Raw genomic sequence first — 19,918 nt, 5'->3', positions numbered from 1 at the left:
TACTATGACTTTTCTTGACTTTTTTTTTTTGACATACTATACTATTTTTTTTTTTTATGAATTTTTTCGACATACTATACTATGACCTTTTTATGACTTTTTTCGACATACTATACTATGACCTTTTTATGACTTTTTTCAACATACTATACTATGACTTTTTTTAAACCTCTTTCAATATACTATACTATGACTACTACAATATACCATACTATACTATGACTTTGTTTCGACACACTATACTATGACCTTTTATGACTTTTTTTGACATACTATACTGTAACTTTTTTTAAACCTCTTTCGACATACTATACTATGACTTATCTTGACTTTTTTCAACATACTATACTGTGATGTTTTTGTCCCTTTTTTTGACATACTATACTGACTTTTTAAAACCTCTTTGGATATACTATACTATGACTACTACTATATACCATACTATACTATGAATTTTTTCGACATACTATACTATGACTTTTTTAAACCTCTTTCGACATACTTATACTATGATTTTAATTTTTTTTTCGACATACTATACTATGACCTTTTTATGACTTTTTTCAACATACTATACTATGACCTTTTTATGACTTTTTTCGACATACTATACTATGACCTTTTTATGACTTTTTTCAACATACTGTACTATGACCTTTTTATGACGTTTTTCGACATACTATACTGTGACTTTTTTCGACATACTATACTATGACTTTTTTAAACCTCTTTCGACATACTATAGTATGACTTTTCTTGACTTTTTTTCGACATACTATACTATGACTTTTTATGACTTTTTTCGACATACTATACTATGACCTTTTTATGACTTTTTTCAACATACTATACTATGACCTTTTTATGACTTCTTTCGACATACTATACTGTGACTTTTTTTAAACCTCTTTTGACATACTATACTATGGCCTTTTTTATGACTTTTTTTCGAAATACTATACTATGACCTTTTTATCACTTTTTTCGACATACTATACTATGACTTTTTTTGACATACTATACTATGACCTTTTTATGACCTTTTTCGACATACTATACTATGATCTTTTTATGACCTTTTTCGACATACTATACTATGACTTTTTTTGACATACTATACTATGACCTTTTTATGACCTTTTTCGACATACTATACTATGACTTTTTTTGACATACTATACTATGACTTTTCTTGACTTTTTTTGACATACTATACTATGACCTTTTTATGACTTTTTTCGACATACTATACTATGACCTTTTTATGACTTTTTTCGACATACTATACAATGACCTTTTTATGACTTTTTTCGACATACTATACTATGACTTTTCTTGACTTTTTTTGACATACTATACTATGACCTTTTTATGAATTTTTTCGACATACTATACTATGACCTTTTTATGACTTTTTTCGACATACTATACTATGACCTTTTTATGACTTCTTTCGACATACTATACTGTGACTTTTTTTAAACCTTTTTTGACATACTATACTATGGCCTTTTTATTTTTTTGAAACTATACTATGACCTATTTTATGACTTTTTTATACCATACTATACTATGATTTTTTTTTATCACTTTTTTCGACATACTATACTGTGACTTTTTTTAAACCTCTTTCGAAATACTATACTATGACCCTTTTATGACTTTTTTCGACATACTATACTAGACTTTTTTTAAACCTCTTTCAATATACTATACTATGACTACTACTATATACCATACTATACTATGACTTTTTCGTCACTTTTTTCGACACACCATACTATGACCTTTTTATGACTTTTTTTGACATACTATACCATGACCTTTTTATGACTTTTCTCGACATACTATACTGTGACTTTTTTAGATATAATATACTATGACCTTTTCATGACTTTTTTCGACATACTATACTATGATTTTTTTTTTTCGACATACTACACTGCCTTTTTATGACTTTTTTCGACATACTATACTGTGACTTTTCGAAATACTATACTATGACGTTTTTTTCACTTTTTTCGACACGCTATACTATGACTTTTTCGACATACTATACTATAACTTTTTTATGACTTTTTTCGACATACTATACTATGACTTTTTTAAAACCTCTTTGATATACTATACTATGACTACTATATACCATACTATACTATGACTTTTTTTGTCACTTTTTTTTGACATACTATACTATGACTTTTTTTTTCGACATACTATACTATACTTTTTTTAAACCTCTTTCAATGACTTTACTATGACTACTACTACATACCATACCTTTTATGACTTTTTTTTCGACACACTATACTATGACCTTTTATGACTTTTTTTGACATACTATACTGTGACTTTTTTCGACATACTATACTATGACCTTTTTATGACTTTTTGCGACATACTATACTATGACCTTTTATGACTTTTTTCGACATACTATACTATGACCTTTTTATGACTTTTTTCGACATACTATACTGTGACTTTTTTAAACCTCTTTCGAAATACTATACTATGACTTTTCTTGACTTTTTTCGACATACTATACTATGACGTTTTTTTCACTTTTTTCGACACACTATACTATGACTTTTTCGACATACTATACTATGACTTTTTTATGACTTTTTTCGACATACTATACTATGACTTTTTTGAAACCTCTTTGATATACTATACTATGACTACTACTATATACCATACTATACTATGACTATTTAGTCACTTTTTTCGACACACTATGCTATGACTTTTTTCGACATACTATACTATGACCTTTTATGACTTTTTTTGACATACTATACTGTAACTTTTTTTAAACCTCTTTCGACATACTATACTATGACTTATCTTGACTTTTTTCAACATACTATACTGTGATGTTTTTGTCCCTTTTTTTGACATACTATACTGACTTTTTAAAACCTCTTTGGATATACTATACTATGACTACTACTATATACCATACTATACTATGAACTTTTTTCGACATACTATACTATGACTTTTTTTAAACCTCTTTCGACATACTTATACTATGATTTTTTAATTTTTTTTCGACATACTATACTATGACCTTTTTATGACTTTTTTCAACATACTATACTATGACCTTTTTATGACTTTTTTCGACATACTATACTATGACCTTTTTATGACTTTTTTCAACATACTGTACTATGACCTTTTTATGACGTTTTTCGACATACTATACTGTGACTTTTTTCGACATACTATACTATGACTTTTTTTAAACCTCTTTCGACATACTATAGTATGACTTTTCTTGACTTTTTTTCGACATACTATACTATGACTTTTTATGACTTTTTTCGACATACTATACTATGACTTTTTTATGACTTTTTTCGACATACTATACTATGATTTTTGTTTTTCGACATACTACACTGCCTTTTTATGACTTTTTTCGACATACTATACTATGACCTTTTTATGACTTTTTTCAACATACTATACTATGACCTTTTTATGACTTTTTTCGACATACTATACTATGACCTTTTTATGACTTTTTTCAACATACTGTACTATGACCTTTTTATGACGTTTTTCGACATACTATACTGTGACTTTTTTCGACATACTATACTATGACTTTTTTTAAACCTCTTTCGACATACTATAGTATGACTTTTCTTGACTTTTTTTCGACATACTATACTATGACTTTTTATGACTTTTTTCGACATACTATACTATGACTTTTTATGACTTTTTTCGACATACTATACTATGATTTTTGTTTTTCGACATACTACACTGCCTTTTTATGACTTTTTTCGACATACTATACTATGACCTTTTTATGACTTTTTTCGACATACTATACTGTGACTTTTTTAAACCTCTTTCGAAATACTATACTATGACTTTTCTTGACTTTTTTTGACATACTATACTATGACTTTTTTGAAACCTCTTTGATATACTATACTATGACTACTACTATATACCATACTATACTATGACTTTTTTTTCACTTTTTTCGACACACTATACTATGACTTTTTTCGACATACTATACTATGGCCTTTTTATGACTTTTTTCGACATACTATACTATGACTTTTTTTAAACCTCTTTCAATATACTATACTATGACTACTACTATATACCATACTATACTATGACTTTTTTCGACACATTATACTATATCCTTTTATGACTTTTTTTGACATACTATACTGTGACTTTTTCGACATACTATACTATGACTTTTTTCGACACACTATACTATGACCTTTTTATGACTTTTTTCGACATACTATACTATGACCTTTTTATGACTTTTTTTGACATACTATAGTGTGACTTTTTTTAAACCTCTTTCGACATACTATACTATGACTTTTTTCAACATACTATACTATGACTTTTCTTGACTTTTTTTGACATACTATACTATGACCTTTTTATGACTTTTTTCAACATACTATACTATGACTTTTCTTGACTTTTTTTGACATACTATACTATGACTTTTTAATTTTTTTTCGAAATACTATACTATGACCTTTTTATGACTTTTCTCGACATACTATACTATGACCTTTTTATGACCTTTTTCGACATACTATACTATGACTTTTTTCAGCATACTATACTATGACTTTTCTTGACTTTTTTTGACATACTATACTATGACCTTTTTATGACTTTTTTCAACATACTATACTATGACTTTTCTTGACTTTTTTTGACATACTATACTATGACCTTTTTATGACTTTTTTCAACATACTATACTATGACCTTTTTATGACTTTTTCGACATACTATACTATGACCTTTTTATGACTTTTTTCGACATACTATACTATGACCTTTTTATGACTTCTTTTGCCATACTATACTGTGACTTTTTTTAAACCTCTTTTGACATACTATACTATGAACTTTTTATGACTTCTTTTGACATACTATACTTTGACTTTTTTTAAACCTCTTTTGACATACTATACTATGGCCTTCTTATGACTTTTTTCGACATACTATACTATGACGTTTTTTTTACTTTTTTCGACACACTATACTATGACTTTTTTAAAACCTCTTTGATATACTATACTATGACTACTACTATATACCATACTATACTATGACTTTTTTGTCACTTTTTTCGACACATTATGCTATGACTTTTTTCGACATACTATACTATGACTTTTTTTAAACCTCTTTCAATATACTATACTATGACTACTACTACATATCATACTATACTATGACTTTTTTCGACACACTATACTATGACCTTTTATGACTTTTTTTGACATACTATACTGTGACTTTTTTCGACATACTATACTATGACCTTTTTATGACTTTTTTCGACATACTATACTGTGACTTTTTTCGACATACTATACTATGACTTTTTTTAAACCTCTTTCGACATAGTATGACTTTTCTTGACTTTTTTTCGACATACTATACTATGACTTTTTATGACTTTTTTCGACATACTATACTATGACTTTTTTCGACATACTATACTGTGACTTTTTTCGACATACTATACTGACTTTTTTTGATGACTTTTTCATCACTTTTTTCGACAAACTATAATATTACTTTTTCGACATACTATACTATGACTTTTTTCAACATACTTTACTATGACTTTTTTAAAACATTTTTCGACATATTATACTATGACTTTGAAACCTTTTTTTGACATACTATACTATGACTTTTTTTTTGCTCCACTTTCCACATACTATACCCTGTCTTTTTTTATCACTTTTTCGATATACTATGATGTTTTTATAACTTTTTGTAACATACTACACTGCCTTCAATCACTTTTTTTGACATACTATACTATGACTTTAATCAACGTTTTTCGACATACCATACTATGACCTTTCTATGACTTTTTTCGACATACTATACTATGACTTTTTATAAAATACTGTGACTTTTTTAGTGACATTTTTCGACTTCATTCAACATACTATACTATAAGTTGTTCAAGAAAAAAGAAGACATACTTTATTGATCACCCGTGAAAATAAATTTTTTATTAAAATATACACACAGGCCCGAAATACAATTCAAACAGGACATTAACATACACTGATGGAGAAATGGCCGACTGAGGTTGATGCCCATTAAAGGCGGTTTCTTGCTTGAGGTAAACTGGCACCTCTCCATTTACTGACTTTTGGGTAACACTTGAAGTTTTCTACATAAGAGTGATATGACACCACTTGTTAAAACCAAAGTATGCAGCAAAGCATTTGTGAAGCCACAACACAAACAACCTTGAGGCGGATGGGCTACACCAGCAGAAGACCCCACCACTCATCTTCACTAAAAATAGGAAAATTTGCACAAGCTCACCAAAATTGGACAGTTGAAGACTGTAAAAATGTTGCCTGGTCTGATGAGTCTCGATTTCTGTTGAGACATTCAGATGGTAGAGTCAGAATTTGGCGTAAACAGAATGAGAACATGGATCCGTCATGCCTTGTTACCACTGTGCAAGCTGCTGGTTGTGGTGTAATGGTGTGGGGGATGTTTTCTTGGCACACTTTAGGCCCCTTAGTACCAACTGGGCGTCGTTTAAATGCCACAGCCTAACTGAGCATTGTTCTGACCATGTCCATCCCTTAATGACCACCATGTACCCATCCCCTGATGGCTACTTCCAGCAAGATAATGCACCATGTCACAAAGCTTGAATCATTTCAAATTGGTTTCTTGAACATGACAATGAATTCACTGTACTAAAATGGCCACCACAGTCACTTTGGGGTACTTTCCATAAGATCATCTCTCAAAGCAAATCAAATTTACTACTCAAGTACTAAAAATAAAAGTACAAGTATTGTGTTATGTAGTTAAAAAGCAGTCAAATTTTTAATATATCATATTGTTGGAGTTCAACTTTTTACTTGGTATTAAGATGGAGAATTACAGACAGTCACAAGCTGTACATGGCTGGATATGAAGGAAGTTTTTGAAATAAACCCAAAAAGGTACATTAATGTCAGAGCTGTTATAACTACTATTATCTGCTACAACAGTGGGTTATTAATCAATTATTAACACATACTGAAATAAAATGTGTGATGTAGTGGAAAGTTAGCAAGCTAGCAAAATACAGATAAACTAGCAGCTTCACATCACAGGGTCAAACGGTTAACATTCAGGACTCACTGCAGACTCAAACTACTCAGGAATAGATTCATCTGCTGCAATAATAACTAAATAGAAAGAGTACAAACTTACATCGTCTCTGACTTCTGTACAGGCAATCGCCGTAATGAAAAGAAACACAACGCGATCTCGGGGATTTCTTACGTAACTAACATAGCCATAACTACACACACACTGTAACCATATATGTCAATGACTGTAACCTACACGGTCTCCGTAGCGTGAGGAATTCACAACAGTAACGAGTAACGATGGAGCACATAAAAAATGTATCGGAGTAAAAATATTAAACTCATCGAAAATATGTACTCAAGTAAAAGCGGAAGTAGTAGAAAAAAATAATACTCCAGTAGAGTACAGATACAGCCTTTTAGTACTTAAGTAGAGTAGTGAAGTAGTTCTACTTCGTTACTAGCTCTGCTCAGCAGTGAGAGGAGACAGTAAGAAAAAATAATGAAGTTTGCGCTAGTGAGCTGGTCAAAGGGGAAGGATAAAGATGCTCTCAGTATAGTCCCTGTAAATTGGATCGTAGACTTTGATCCTGAAAACTATAAAAAGGAGTATCTTATCGAGTGCCACAGTATCGGTGGTATAAGAGGCCTACTAATGGGTGGCTGGTTGAATCAGCACACATTTTGCAGTTGGCAGGCAAGTACAGTGCTTATTTGTTTTTTTTACTTGGTTAGTCATGCAGCATTAATCATGATAGCAATTATCCTGTTGAGATTTTTGCATTATTGGCCTAGTAACGTTTGCTGTATACATTTTTAATTAGCAGTGAAACATTAAACACTGATTTTAAAAGTCATAAATTGAAGAATGTCAGCTAAGATTTGGGTTAATAAGAATACTTAACTGTCACAGTCAACATTGTCAGCCAACATTATACAATGAAAATTTGTTATGGGTTTGGTGTGTTTTGTCTTATTTTGGTAAAAATGTTTTTTCTGTTTTGTATTTTTGCTCTGTTTCCTGTTTTATTTTGACGGTCTTGTTTTCTGTCTTGTCTTGTTTTGTTTTACTTCCTGTGTTTTCTCGCCCTTGTGATTGCCCTAATGTGTTTCACCTGTTTCCCAGCCTCGTGCTACCTGTCTTGTGTTTCATCGTTAGCCTGTGTATTTAGTCTTGGTGTTCCCCTTGTCCTGTCAGATCATTGTGTGTCTTGTCGCCTGTTTGTAGTCCTGTGTGTTAGGCTTAGTGTTCCTGGTTTTTTTGTCTCCGGTCTCTGAGTTTTGTGTTAGTTCTCCCTGCGGTCTCTGTTTTCTTGTTCTGTTATCCAGCTCTGTTTTCCCTTTTTGCATTTTTGGATTACCTCAGTTTTTACTCTTTGTCTTGTTTCTTGCGTTTTCGCTATTTTGGATTGTTGCTGGTTTGTACCCTGGATTTTTGTGTTTGTACTAAATCTTCACATCAACTTTCCCCCGCCTGCCTGCTCTCTGCATTTGGGTCCTCAACTTCCCTAAACCATAACAAAATTAACTCTTGTGTGTATCTGCACATCCCTACCAGCAAACCAGTTTGCCATTTGCTGAGCACGTTATGTGTACATTAGCTTCAGATGGAACCATGGTGACATGCCTTTCATTCCGTTTGTTCTCAGGTCAATGTCCCTTCAGCTGCTGCATTGGAAATAAACCTCATTCAATTAATGTGAACTGTATTGATGTCTTATTCAATCTATTATATTTTGATATATATAACAGACATTGTACATTATATTATTTCATATTTAACATGTATACAATATATAAAATTATAATTATATATATTATTTCATATCAAATATATCTAAGACATAAATCTGATTATATAATCTTGTACATTGAAGTATATTATGTCATATAATTTTACATATGTATTTACATATATACAATGCCTCTTCCAATATATAATCTCATATAATGTGGGACATATTTCAATATATATAACAATATATTACATAATATAACAATATGTATTTATTCAATATATGAAAAAGGCAATAATTGCAGTATTTTCCCATATATTGCAATGTATTGCAATATATAACTTACATATATAATATATTATTATATAATACATCATATAATATATTACTATGTAAATTTCACAATATATGAAGACACATGAAATATATTGTCACATCATATATTGATAAATATATTTTTGTTGCGTAAGGGCTACCAGCCGAGTTCCTTCAAAAACTTTGTGCAAGTGTACCTAGAAGAATTGATGCTGTCTTAAAGGCAAAGGGTGGTCACACCAAATATTGATTTGATTTAGATTTCTCTTCTGTTCATTCACTGCATTTTGTTAATTGATGAAAATAAACTATTAACACTCCCAGTTTTGAAAGCATTCTTAGCTTACAGAATTTTTTCATACTTGCCTAAAACCTTTGAACAGTACTGTATATATACAGTATATTTTATTATAACAAGTGAAAGAGAAAATTATATTTCTCAACTGCACAAATCCTTCATTAGAACATTTGAAAAACACACTCAAGAGAATCCAGTTATTTAACTATTGCAATTACAACAGGAAACACTTTAAAGGTACTCTAAGCGATGTCACGCTTTTTTTAGGCTACTTGTGCAAACATCTGTGCGCTGAAGCACAGAAGGGAGGGAATGGGATGAGGAGGGAGGAGTGAGCTTGTCTTCGTTTTGTTTGAAAATACTTTGAACGTCAACAAGAAGTAACATCACCCAACATCACTTAGAGCACCTTTAAGTTGCACAATCTCCACCTCCAACATTTCAAAAGATAATGAACACAATTCTGCACAACATATGACAGTATAAGTTATCAGAACTTAAAATAAATATACACTATAATACATTAATTCTGCAAAATTCTCAAAGGGGGAGTGTAGCCCTGAGTGTAATTCAACCCAGAACCGCCAATAATGGTGTTTCTGCAAAATAGCATCAGGAAGGAACTTGTTTTGGTGGAACATGTAAGTAGGGAGGCGGGCTCTGGAATTAAAATGGCTGTCGAGTGTATGATGACAATTTTATTAAAAGAAAAGAAGATATAATTTGATTGTGGGTTCTAGCTCGGAAGATGTTTCCCAAATCAACCAGAGTTTATAATGCCACCACAAAGATAGCGGAAGGTGAAGGACATCCGGCCCGAAAATGAGGGACAGCGGTCCTGGAACTATCCCGTAAATGAAACGTAGATATAGACCAATTCCCGCGATACTTTCAAGGTGCCACTAGATGCTATGCAACCAGTATCTTTCTACAAGTTGTCATTACTAACCTGACATAAGCTTTTTAGAAGGGTGCAGTTTGAGGCAGTAGTAGTGTATTAAATGTAAGCTTTTGAAATTTAAAATATTGAAATGAGCCGCTGATTAAAATGTAATGCATTTCATGTCAAGGGGCCTACAAAATGTATCTGATGGCTGCACACCGCACTTTGAGAAACTATGCTCTACATCAACCAACACGACAACTGCTGTATATTGTAATGTAATTAATAATCGCCTGTCATTATGTCATGTACACAGAATCAGCTGAGAAGACAAGTCACGTTAAATACATTGTTCAATTTATTGAAAAGGTTAAAAAAAAAAAGAAAAAGAAAAAAAAAAGAAAGTAGTACAGTGAAAGCAAATTAGTGAAGTTTTTTGCCTGCTAGTAAAATATATAAAGAACCAAAAACAGGAATTAATCATTTTGGCAGTTACGGAATTAATTTCTTTAACTCTCAATCCTTGGGGCCACTAACAGATTCTTCAAACAACGAACAACCAAACTGCCAACAGTTGAAAGAATAAATGAGCACAGAGCAAATCGTGTCCTGGTTTAACTGAAGTGGGACAAAGATGGTGTTATTGCCAAGACATGCCCAAGGAGGACGACATTAAAATGAGCATCATTATTTAGGGAAAATAGAACATACTATGGGATTTGTTGTGTGGTTTAAGGTGAGGTACTGTTGTAAGGTGTTACTGAGTGTGAACACCTGTGGAGCAGCAGCACAGAGGAGGCAAAGGTGTCAAATCTTGTTTGACAAAAACCATGAATCTCCAAAAATAGTTTTGAGGACCTAATATTCTACATTCACCATCAACAAAATTACACAATGGGATTTCAGTAATTTAGAGAGGCCAATGATCATGAAAACCGATTTCACGTTCTATAGAGGGTGTGCACTGATGACTGAGACGACATCATGTGAATACCCTCTACTCGTGTGAAAATAAAATGATTGGAGTGACAAGGTTTTTACCCAACAGCAGTGCCACGCCCACTGTAGATGAGTGATTAAATATATAGTCAGGGTCTTAAATGTGCCATTTATTAAAAAATATGTCTTTTTACATCCAATTGTAGCTTTTTCAGACTCATCACATCTCTCAGTAATTAGTCACAAGGAAATTTTATTCAGTGTTAGCAGGCAATCTTGCAGGTCCCCTCCCCCATGTGAAATAGCAAGGTAGTTGTACATAATAAATATAAAAGTGGGGTGCTGGTGTACTTCTGCCCCATCGCTATTGTTTTCTCTTACACAAACACACATGTACACAGCACTTCCACCCCCTCCCTCCATCCCAACATTTTTTGTCCATGAATACTGATGGGTCCCAGTGTTCGTCATCAACCTCCTTCAGGCGCAGTGATTCAATGTTTAGTTGTTGGTCATTGTGGATCTGTAAACAACAGTTTGTTGTTTTTTAGTATTATGGTAATAGTTAAAATATTAAAAGTGACAAAGTGAGTTAGCAAAAGCGATTACACTTTACTTGAAGGTATCTACATAAGAGTGACATGACACTGTCATGAACGTGTTATAAACATTATAAACAAGTCATAAATGTTTAGGACATAAGGCTTCTTTTAGTATGTGTCATTCGGTTTTTGTCACGACAAGTTATGGTTAGGGTTAGAGGTAATGTGTCATGACGGTGTCATGTCACTCTTATGTAGATACCGTCAAGTAAAGTGTTACCGCAAAAACCATGCATTAAAGCAACACCAAAGCACTGTTCCTCTTTGGTTCCCCTACAGGTTGGAAGCAGAATTGTTCATTACCGCTGACGTAATGTCTCATTCGAGCTACAGATCGGCTACCTGATCTGGCAAACTTGCAGTGTGGTTATAGCCGATAGAGGGCCGCAAAGCGAATGCAGAAGTGCCGTTCACCCTGTTACGAGGTGATGAACCACTGAAATGATTTTGGAAACATTATTTTAAAAAAGGTACAAAAGGATCTTTGGTGTTGCTTTAAGTTTTCTTTTTAAAATGCTTGGTTAAATGCCCATTGTTCAAAATGCAGAAATTTTACTACCGTCTTACCGGGTTTGGGTCCTGTCAGCAGTTCTTCATGCCTGAACATCCACCAGCTCAGGGGGCATGGGGGACTTGGGGTGTTTGCTCTCAAAGTGCTGCTTGAAGGTCTTGGGGTCGGGCATCTGTGTCTGAAAAAAAAAAAAAGAAGAATGGTTTCAATTTCTTTTCTTTTTTATCCTGTCGTCCAAAAAATAAATAAAAGTATACCTGAAATAGTTAAGTCTATTAATAAATGAATTGATTGAAAGAAAATGAAACTGTCATACATGCAAATAAACTGATTTTTTGGGGGTTTGCACTGTTGGTTACATTAAACAATGAATTTGCAGTAGACATCTTGGGTAAAAATAAATTACTGCAAAATTAAACTGTGCTTGAAGTGTCAGATGAACAACTGACGTTTTCTACTCAGACAGGAATTTCAAACTTCAACCTCCTTAAGATCAATAGGTGAGCATTAACTATATTATTTTTTACAGTAGATTTCATAGCCAATCCTAAACTATTCAACAAAATATCTTTCATGTCTTGCTGACTCATCATTGATGCCTTGTAGAAAATAGTAAACATTGCACAAAGTAAACCAGATCTCAAATAGAGTTTCTGTGAAGAAAAAAAACAGGACTCTAGACTAACTTTTTACATTGGTTGCACTGGTGCGCCTAACATTGCCATTTAGGTGCACCCAAAAAATACTAAATTTTAAGCATTATTAGATATGTCTCACATTTTATAACCATATTTGTGCCTGTTCTATAGGTACATAATGCTTCCAGGTTAAATCATTTTAATTATCCCTTTCAGAACCACATCTCAACTTCAACAGAAATGGTGAGCTAACTGTGTGGCTGTGATAAATAAAGCGTTCCAAACTGCGGTGGCATTCGCTTGTGTTTCTAACCTGACACATTGCAGTGGGACAGCATGTCTAACCATTTTAAGAGATATTGGTGATCTCCTTAAGCCACTAGACCTACAAAAGTTTTAATGTCAACACCCACAGGAAAATATGGCTTTTATTGAATATACTGAAAACAGAAAATGATTTATAATAACAGATTCCATAGATAGGGCCCTATAGATGCTGATTGAGTCATATTATTCACATCTGAATAAACATATTTAAATGTGTTGCATATCTTATTTCTGCTTAAACTAGAGCTATTAGATTCCACTAATCAGAATCATGGCAAACTGTCAATTCTCAGGAGAGCAGTAGCCAGGCTGGTTACAAAGTGCATTTCTCTACACCGGTCAAAAAGTGATTCTGCTCCTCAGTTTATTTCTAATAATAACATGTAGAGCTGTCTGTCGGGCAGCGCTTCAGGGCACTTTCTGCTTCATCTTCAAGGGGGGTAGAAAAAGAGGAGATGTCATGGTAGGGCTGCATAATTAATCAAATATTTATTGTGATCCGTATTTTGGCTTCCCACAATTAAATAAACACGATCGACTGCAATATTGACGTCGCGTGAAAACACAATCAGGCTGCAACAGTATAACCATGCAGCCCTTTACACACATCAGACTGCTCGGTATAACTTGACTCAGCTAGACATTTCTCCTTTCTCAGCTAAGATAGACAGCATTGCGCTGCAGTGTTTACACTGACTGTATAAATAAGACTACGTCCCTAGCCATGGCGCCATAGCACTGTGGTACACATCACAACACATGCTAAATGGAGCGTGCGCCAGCCAATGAGCTATTGAGCAGATTTTACTGTGCACAAGCTGTACCCCAATGATTTTTGGGCACACTCTAAAGCGCTATACAACTAAATCTGATCTGCAGCCGGCTGCAGGTAATGTACTCACCCGGCAGACGGGGCAGGTGTGGACGAGTGCGGCCTTCGCTGCAGTTTTCTGGTCAGCGGCCTGGCCTTTCTTCTTCTCTGCTGCCTTCTTGGCGTTCTTTTGCTGAGACTGAATCTTCTGCTGCCCACGAGCCATGGCCCTCAACTTTGACCTGCAGGAATAAACAAAAAAAGAGACAAATTTATCAATATGTGCAACTTTTATTGGCCAAATCGTTGACTGCAGCTTTTGTCTGCTTACACAACCATATATAAAATGCTGCATCAAAATGCAGGGTGTAAAATCACCAGCAGCAGGTAGATTTAGGGTGTGATAAGCTGACAGGGTTTTCCTGGCTGTAATGTTAAGGTTTAGCTCAGGGGCCGTTTTGGGCGGCACCTAAGCTATATGAATGTAACTAAAAGACTTTACTCAGATCTAATAATTGTAGTTGGACTTCTTTATCAAGTTTTGTCTTTAAGCTTTTTGAGTGTTATTTATTATCTGCTCTAGTTTTTCCAACATTTTAGACACATATGGTTATAATAACGGTCCAAAATAATGTGAAAAAGAGACACAAAACTACCACAAAAAAGGGACACAAACCGTCTACAAAGAAACGCCATATGACCACGGAGACCCAAACTAACCCCAAAGAAAAGAAAAATGACCAATGAAAATCAAAAACGTCAAGTTTTCTTGAGGAAGGACGCCTAACCCCCAATGATGACATGACACATTAGCAGTTAAAAATAATAAAACAATTATCCAAGCTGGATAATATTTTTCAACCAAACCCTTTATGTCAAAAGACAATTTTAATATATATTTATTGGCACTTTCCTACAATGTTAAACATTCACAATCTATATTGTATCAAATACTACTCAAGATACAAAAAAAACAAAAAACTATGGTCAATACTACGTGGATACAGCTTTCAGTCAGAAGCTGCTTTACATGATGCTATGCCAAATAACGTTAAGGGAAATTATAATGTTAGCGCATACACTAGCAATTATGATTCAAACTTTGAGGAAACAAGTCTGGGAAAGACTCATTTATGACAGAAGCACACATATTTAGGAATAATGATCAAAATCAACTAAATATGCGGAACGCGAGGCATCTGCACCTGGAGGAATGCCCGTGTTTTAGTTAACGTTATCCATGTTGACAATCACGTTTAAACGGTTTCCCTTTAAGTTAAAAAACAAGTCAAGCAATAGATGGTTTGTTATTGTCCGTATGTATTAATTTAATTGTCAACGTGGATAACGTTATTGGCCGTTGTTTCTAAACAGAACTTGTTTTAAACAACCAGTTTAGCTTGTTAGCACCATAGACATGTTAGCACAGGCCTTTCTTCAACCGGCGCCGCCTTGCTAACAATGTTAGCTAAGATAGCTGGAGAAGCTAAGATTACATGTGAATCGGAATTACTACACATTACAATGTTGTAGGAGTATAAATAAAACACTTTCGAATACAAATCAGGGTTAGCTAACACCAAATGAGTTTGAACTGTTAAACAATAATTACTGTAACGTTATTTGATTTCACGCGGATTTACCTTCGAGATTTGACTCTCCTCGCTCTTTTGTCGGTCTCTTTTTTTTTTTTTTTTGAACGCCAGAGGAATTGTCAAAGAAGGTTTTTGAACCGTCGTATTAAAACCAACAGCGCCCCATCCGGCCTGGAGCGGAACTGCAGCCTAACAGCCGCGGCAGCAACAGTATTGTCCTCAGTATAGTATACGTTTGGAAATTAAAGGTAATAATAATAATAATAATATATAAAAATAATATTATATTATATAATAATAAGACACTTTTTCGTGTCTGGACTATAATTCTGGTGGTGATTGTAGCGTTCACATTATAATAGTGAAGGACACAAGAGCACACACAAACTCTCAAATGAATAATGTAAACTGTTCTGAAAAACAAAAAACACTTATGGAAACCACAAGGAAACATGACTATAACATTATTGTTTACACAAACAAAGCTTAACATTACATTTACATTATTTATTGTCCATCTAGCCTATTTTGATCTACCACAATTTAAATGCAGACGGATGGAGCGGATATGGGAAATTATTATTATTATTAGAAACTGTTGAAGCTCACCTTTAACTCTGGCAGAGGAGTTAACATAAAGTTATATTTAGATCAACTTTGGACTATAGAGAGTTTAATTGCCACATATTCAGAACTAATAGGACTGAAATGTTGATTAAAATGATGACATAATTATATATGTCTCAGACACAAAGACGGTGGGGTAGCACAAAAATCGGGGTGCGGTACATGGGGCCTCAGTTGCCCCCTTTCACCTTTTACCATTGTAATGTCTGTACACATAACTTAATCAAGTAAGTAAACACGTGTGTCTGTCTGTGGGGGTTATAAGGATCAGTAAGGAAGCGTTCAGTATATTTCAGCCCTCTTTTCTTAACATACTGTGAAGCTTTCATCGTGAGGTTTTAGAACATTATAGAACATTATTTCAGTTCCCTGAAGATGAGACATCTTACTCTGTCCCCCATACACAAAGGATTATTATGTTACTGTACATTATGGTGAGTTAGTTTTAACTTGACACATTGCTTTAAGCAGTGTAACTTTATTTCCAGACAAAAATGAAGGGCCAATGTCATCTTACTTAATCACATTCATATTGTAATTTTGTTTTGCAGTTTTCCCCAACATTTTAATATACAACAAACCGAGCACGGCTGCTGTTAGATGAAAAGGATGTTAGATGATGTTATTCTTTGACAAGCTTGTGTGATCCATAGTCTTGTGCACCCTCCATCTAAACTAAATTATAATGTGATTATCAAAAAGCAGCAATAGGATTTCTTTAATTTTTTTACAATTTAAACTGGTCTTGTTCCACAGATGAAGGGACGCTTTGTTTCACAGTTGGCATCAGCCCAGAGGAGCTCATCTAAGAAGCAGATAAGACAGAAAAGTTCCAGTCAGTATTTTAGATGTTACAGTTTTCCTGCCAAAAAGTGAGTTGTTTTAATAAGTGAGCGGCTTATCACACAGTCAGTATTTTAGATGTTACAGTTTTCCTGCCAAAAAGTGAGTTGTTTTAATAAGTGAGCGGGTTATCACACAGCATTACTGTACCTAATCGGTTCATCACAACACATTTCTCATTGTTTCTATAATTGTCCGGCTCGGCTCGGCGATGCTCCAATCCTTGTAATGAAACCCTGACCCATCGCTCCAGAGCCAAACAAAGTCTTGTGAAACATACAGAATGAATTACTTCCAAACACAGTAAAGGCAACATTTTAACTATTTAAAGTGAGTAATCCCAAACTGCTGAATTTTACGAGAAGCAGCAGATCTTTCGTTTTCTACCTTAACAGCGTCAGTGCCGCCAATCCAGGTTTGGGGAAAACGCCCCGTGGCCCCCCCCTTATGAACTCCTGGATGAAATCATACTCTCCTGGGTTGTGGACAGAGGTGAGGTTGGCACCATTTTTGGCACAATGTTTCTGTAAAAGAAGAGATGAACAGCTTTGTATATATACGTATTATACTGGATTTAAATATGACTATCATAGAGTGAATAAAGTGTAAGACCCTACCTCTGCATTTACCCAGGTCATTTCTCTGTTGATGAAGATGAAACATCTGGATCCATATGGACCACCCAGTTGGACATCTGCTCTTTTCAACATCAGGCAGCACATTTTCTCCAATTTCCTCCTCAGGCAGCAACTCCTTCTCTTCTGTCCTGTCTAACATCTGAACCGGCGGCTCATCTGGTAGAACAACAAAAATGAATTTGCTGATGATCACAGACTGGTTCCTAAATTACATTTAGTTTAGTCTAAACAGCAGAAAAATAAATCATACAGTAAAGTTGTTGCAGTAATTTATCTTACCTTGATGTGTCCCCCACTTTTGTGGGGGAAAATGTAAAACTGCAGTTAACTATCTAATATCAGAATATCTATAATATCAGGTATCAGAAGGACAAGATGCACCGTAATTCTCAAGTGTTGACATCTAAATTAAAGTTAGACTAATGCAACAGTTATGGCTTTTGGCAAAGTGTAAATTATTGTGTACATAAGAAGACTGAAAACAGGTGATGTGTTAAGTATTTGTCTCACCTGCTGCGATGCTCAGAGCAAAGAGGAAAATGGGCCCTCATTGTTTACAGTGATGGTGCAATGCAGGAATTCAAAATCACTAAAACCACAGAACATCTGGATATGCAATTATTTATGTAGAAGTTCAAATGAAACTCTACATCATCAAATGGATGAAACCCAAAAGTCTCACCTGCTTCAGTAGTCAAACCTCTGAGTTGAGTTTCTGCAGGATCTCTGAAGAGCACTTATATACCATCAAATAGGTAATAAACAGACTGTTTTTACATACCTTATGCATTTTATTGACTGTCATCATTAGAGTTATTCCACATTATTGCAGGGTGTGGATAAAGAGTTAAAGATAAAGATAAGATAAGATAACACTTTATTGTCCGTAGGCACGGATTTCTTTCTTTATCTTGCAATACAAGCTCCAAAATTTATAAAGACAACACAACAACAACAACAACATGAAGACAAAAGTTATAATAATAATTAATATAATGGGGGCTCAGCCCTGTAAGATTGGTCATAAGTAGTCAAAAACATATAAATATATGAGGGGGGAGAACTGTCACTTCGTTGCCTTCCTGTGCTGATTCAGCAAAGATATTGACTAGGGAACAAATTAATGTTTATATATATTTGTTCTTTCTGCAATCTGGGACACTATAGCGCCTTCCGGAGGGCAGTAGTTGGTACTCACCATGAAACACATGGAAAGAATTCCTCATTATCATTTGTGATTGTCAGACAGAGTCTCTAAGGGACCTTATTCATATGGGAAGTCTTAACTTGCTTCCTTCATATCTATGTAAATGTTTTGTCTGAAAAATGCTGGAAGGACCGGAGTCTTATTTTTGGTATGATCACACTGTGATCTGGAATGTTATTGTCTGTAACTGCTATATGGCTTATGTCTGAAACTGTCACTGGGTCCAAAGTCCTACAGCTATACAACGATTGTTCAAAGTGATATTAATTGACATGAATTTGAGTCTAATCCTGGTGTGAGATTAACCGTGGGAGGTACGACAAGCTGGCGGTAATTGCTCAAGGAAACAGCAGTTTGTGTCAGTGGACTCTCTCTAAACTCTCAGCCAGAGCAGGAGTGACGCAGCGTTGAAGATGCTGTAATTATGTGCTGGGAAATCTGGGTGTCACCAAAGCTGTTATCAGTGTGTTTTACTGGTCTACTGCAAAAACTGCAAGTCATTTAAATTAAAAATTACTGATTAGTATACTGATACTGATATGCAGAATTACAGTAAAGGCAGTCAGATATTATTCACAAGAATAGAGGTATTACGGGAAATAGGTCACAAACTGTGGATGAACTCTGTTGGCTGTTTGACAGAAATGTACAAAATTGATAATAATAATCTCCTTGATGACACACAAAATAAAATTGACTAATTCTGAAACTGACTAAATCTCAATATAACAGGAGCAAAAAAGTTGAAAATTAGGTTATTTATTTATTAATTAACATGTCCTTTTTTCACACTATTTATATAGCACATC

General features: G+C 34.0%; 1 protein-coding gene across 1 annotated transcript; it reads right to left on the bottom strand.

Moving 5' to 3' along the window:
* Positions 1–11,459: 11,459 nt before the first annotated feature.
* zgc:91910 (Zinc finger protein 706-like) lies at positions 11,460–15,938 on the bottom strand. Its single transcript, XM_028597700.1, has 4 exons — positions 15,843–15,938; positions 14,291–14,441; positions 12,480–12,601; positions 11,460–11,833 (listed from the first exon to the last, which is right to left on the bottom strand). Exons 2-3 carry the CDS (start codon positions 14,423–14,425, stop codon positions 12,506–12,508), a joined length of 231 nt encoding a protein of 76 aa, XP_028453501.1. The 5' UTR covers positions 14,426–14,441; positions 15,843–15,938; the 3' UTR covers positions 11,460–11,833; positions 12,480–12,505.
* Positions 15,939–19,918: the final 3,980 nt, after the last annotated feature.

This window comes from Perca flavescens, chromosome 14, assembly GCF_004354835.1.
Source record: "Perca flavescens isolate YP-PL-M2 chromosome 14, PFLA_1.0, whole genome shotgun sequence".
Taxonomy (NCBI): domain Eukaryota; kingdom Metazoa; phylum Chordata; class Actinopteri; order Perciformes; family Percidae; genus Perca; species Perca flavescens.
Note: the sequence above shows the minus strand (reverse complement) of the source record. Positions and strands in the feature narration are given on the sequence as shown.

What these genes read in the sequence shown, in the direction of transcription:
- zgc:91910 (XM_028597700.1), bottom strand. Translation starts at nt 14,425, where the DNA reads ATGGCTCGTGGGCAGCAGAAGATTCAGTCTCAGCAAAAGAACGCCAAG. An exon ending in ACACCTGCCCCGTCTGCCGG is followed by an intron (nt 12,602 to 14,290) that starts GTGAGTACATTA and finishes TTTTTTTTTCAG; the next exon opens with ACACAGATGCCCGACCCCAA.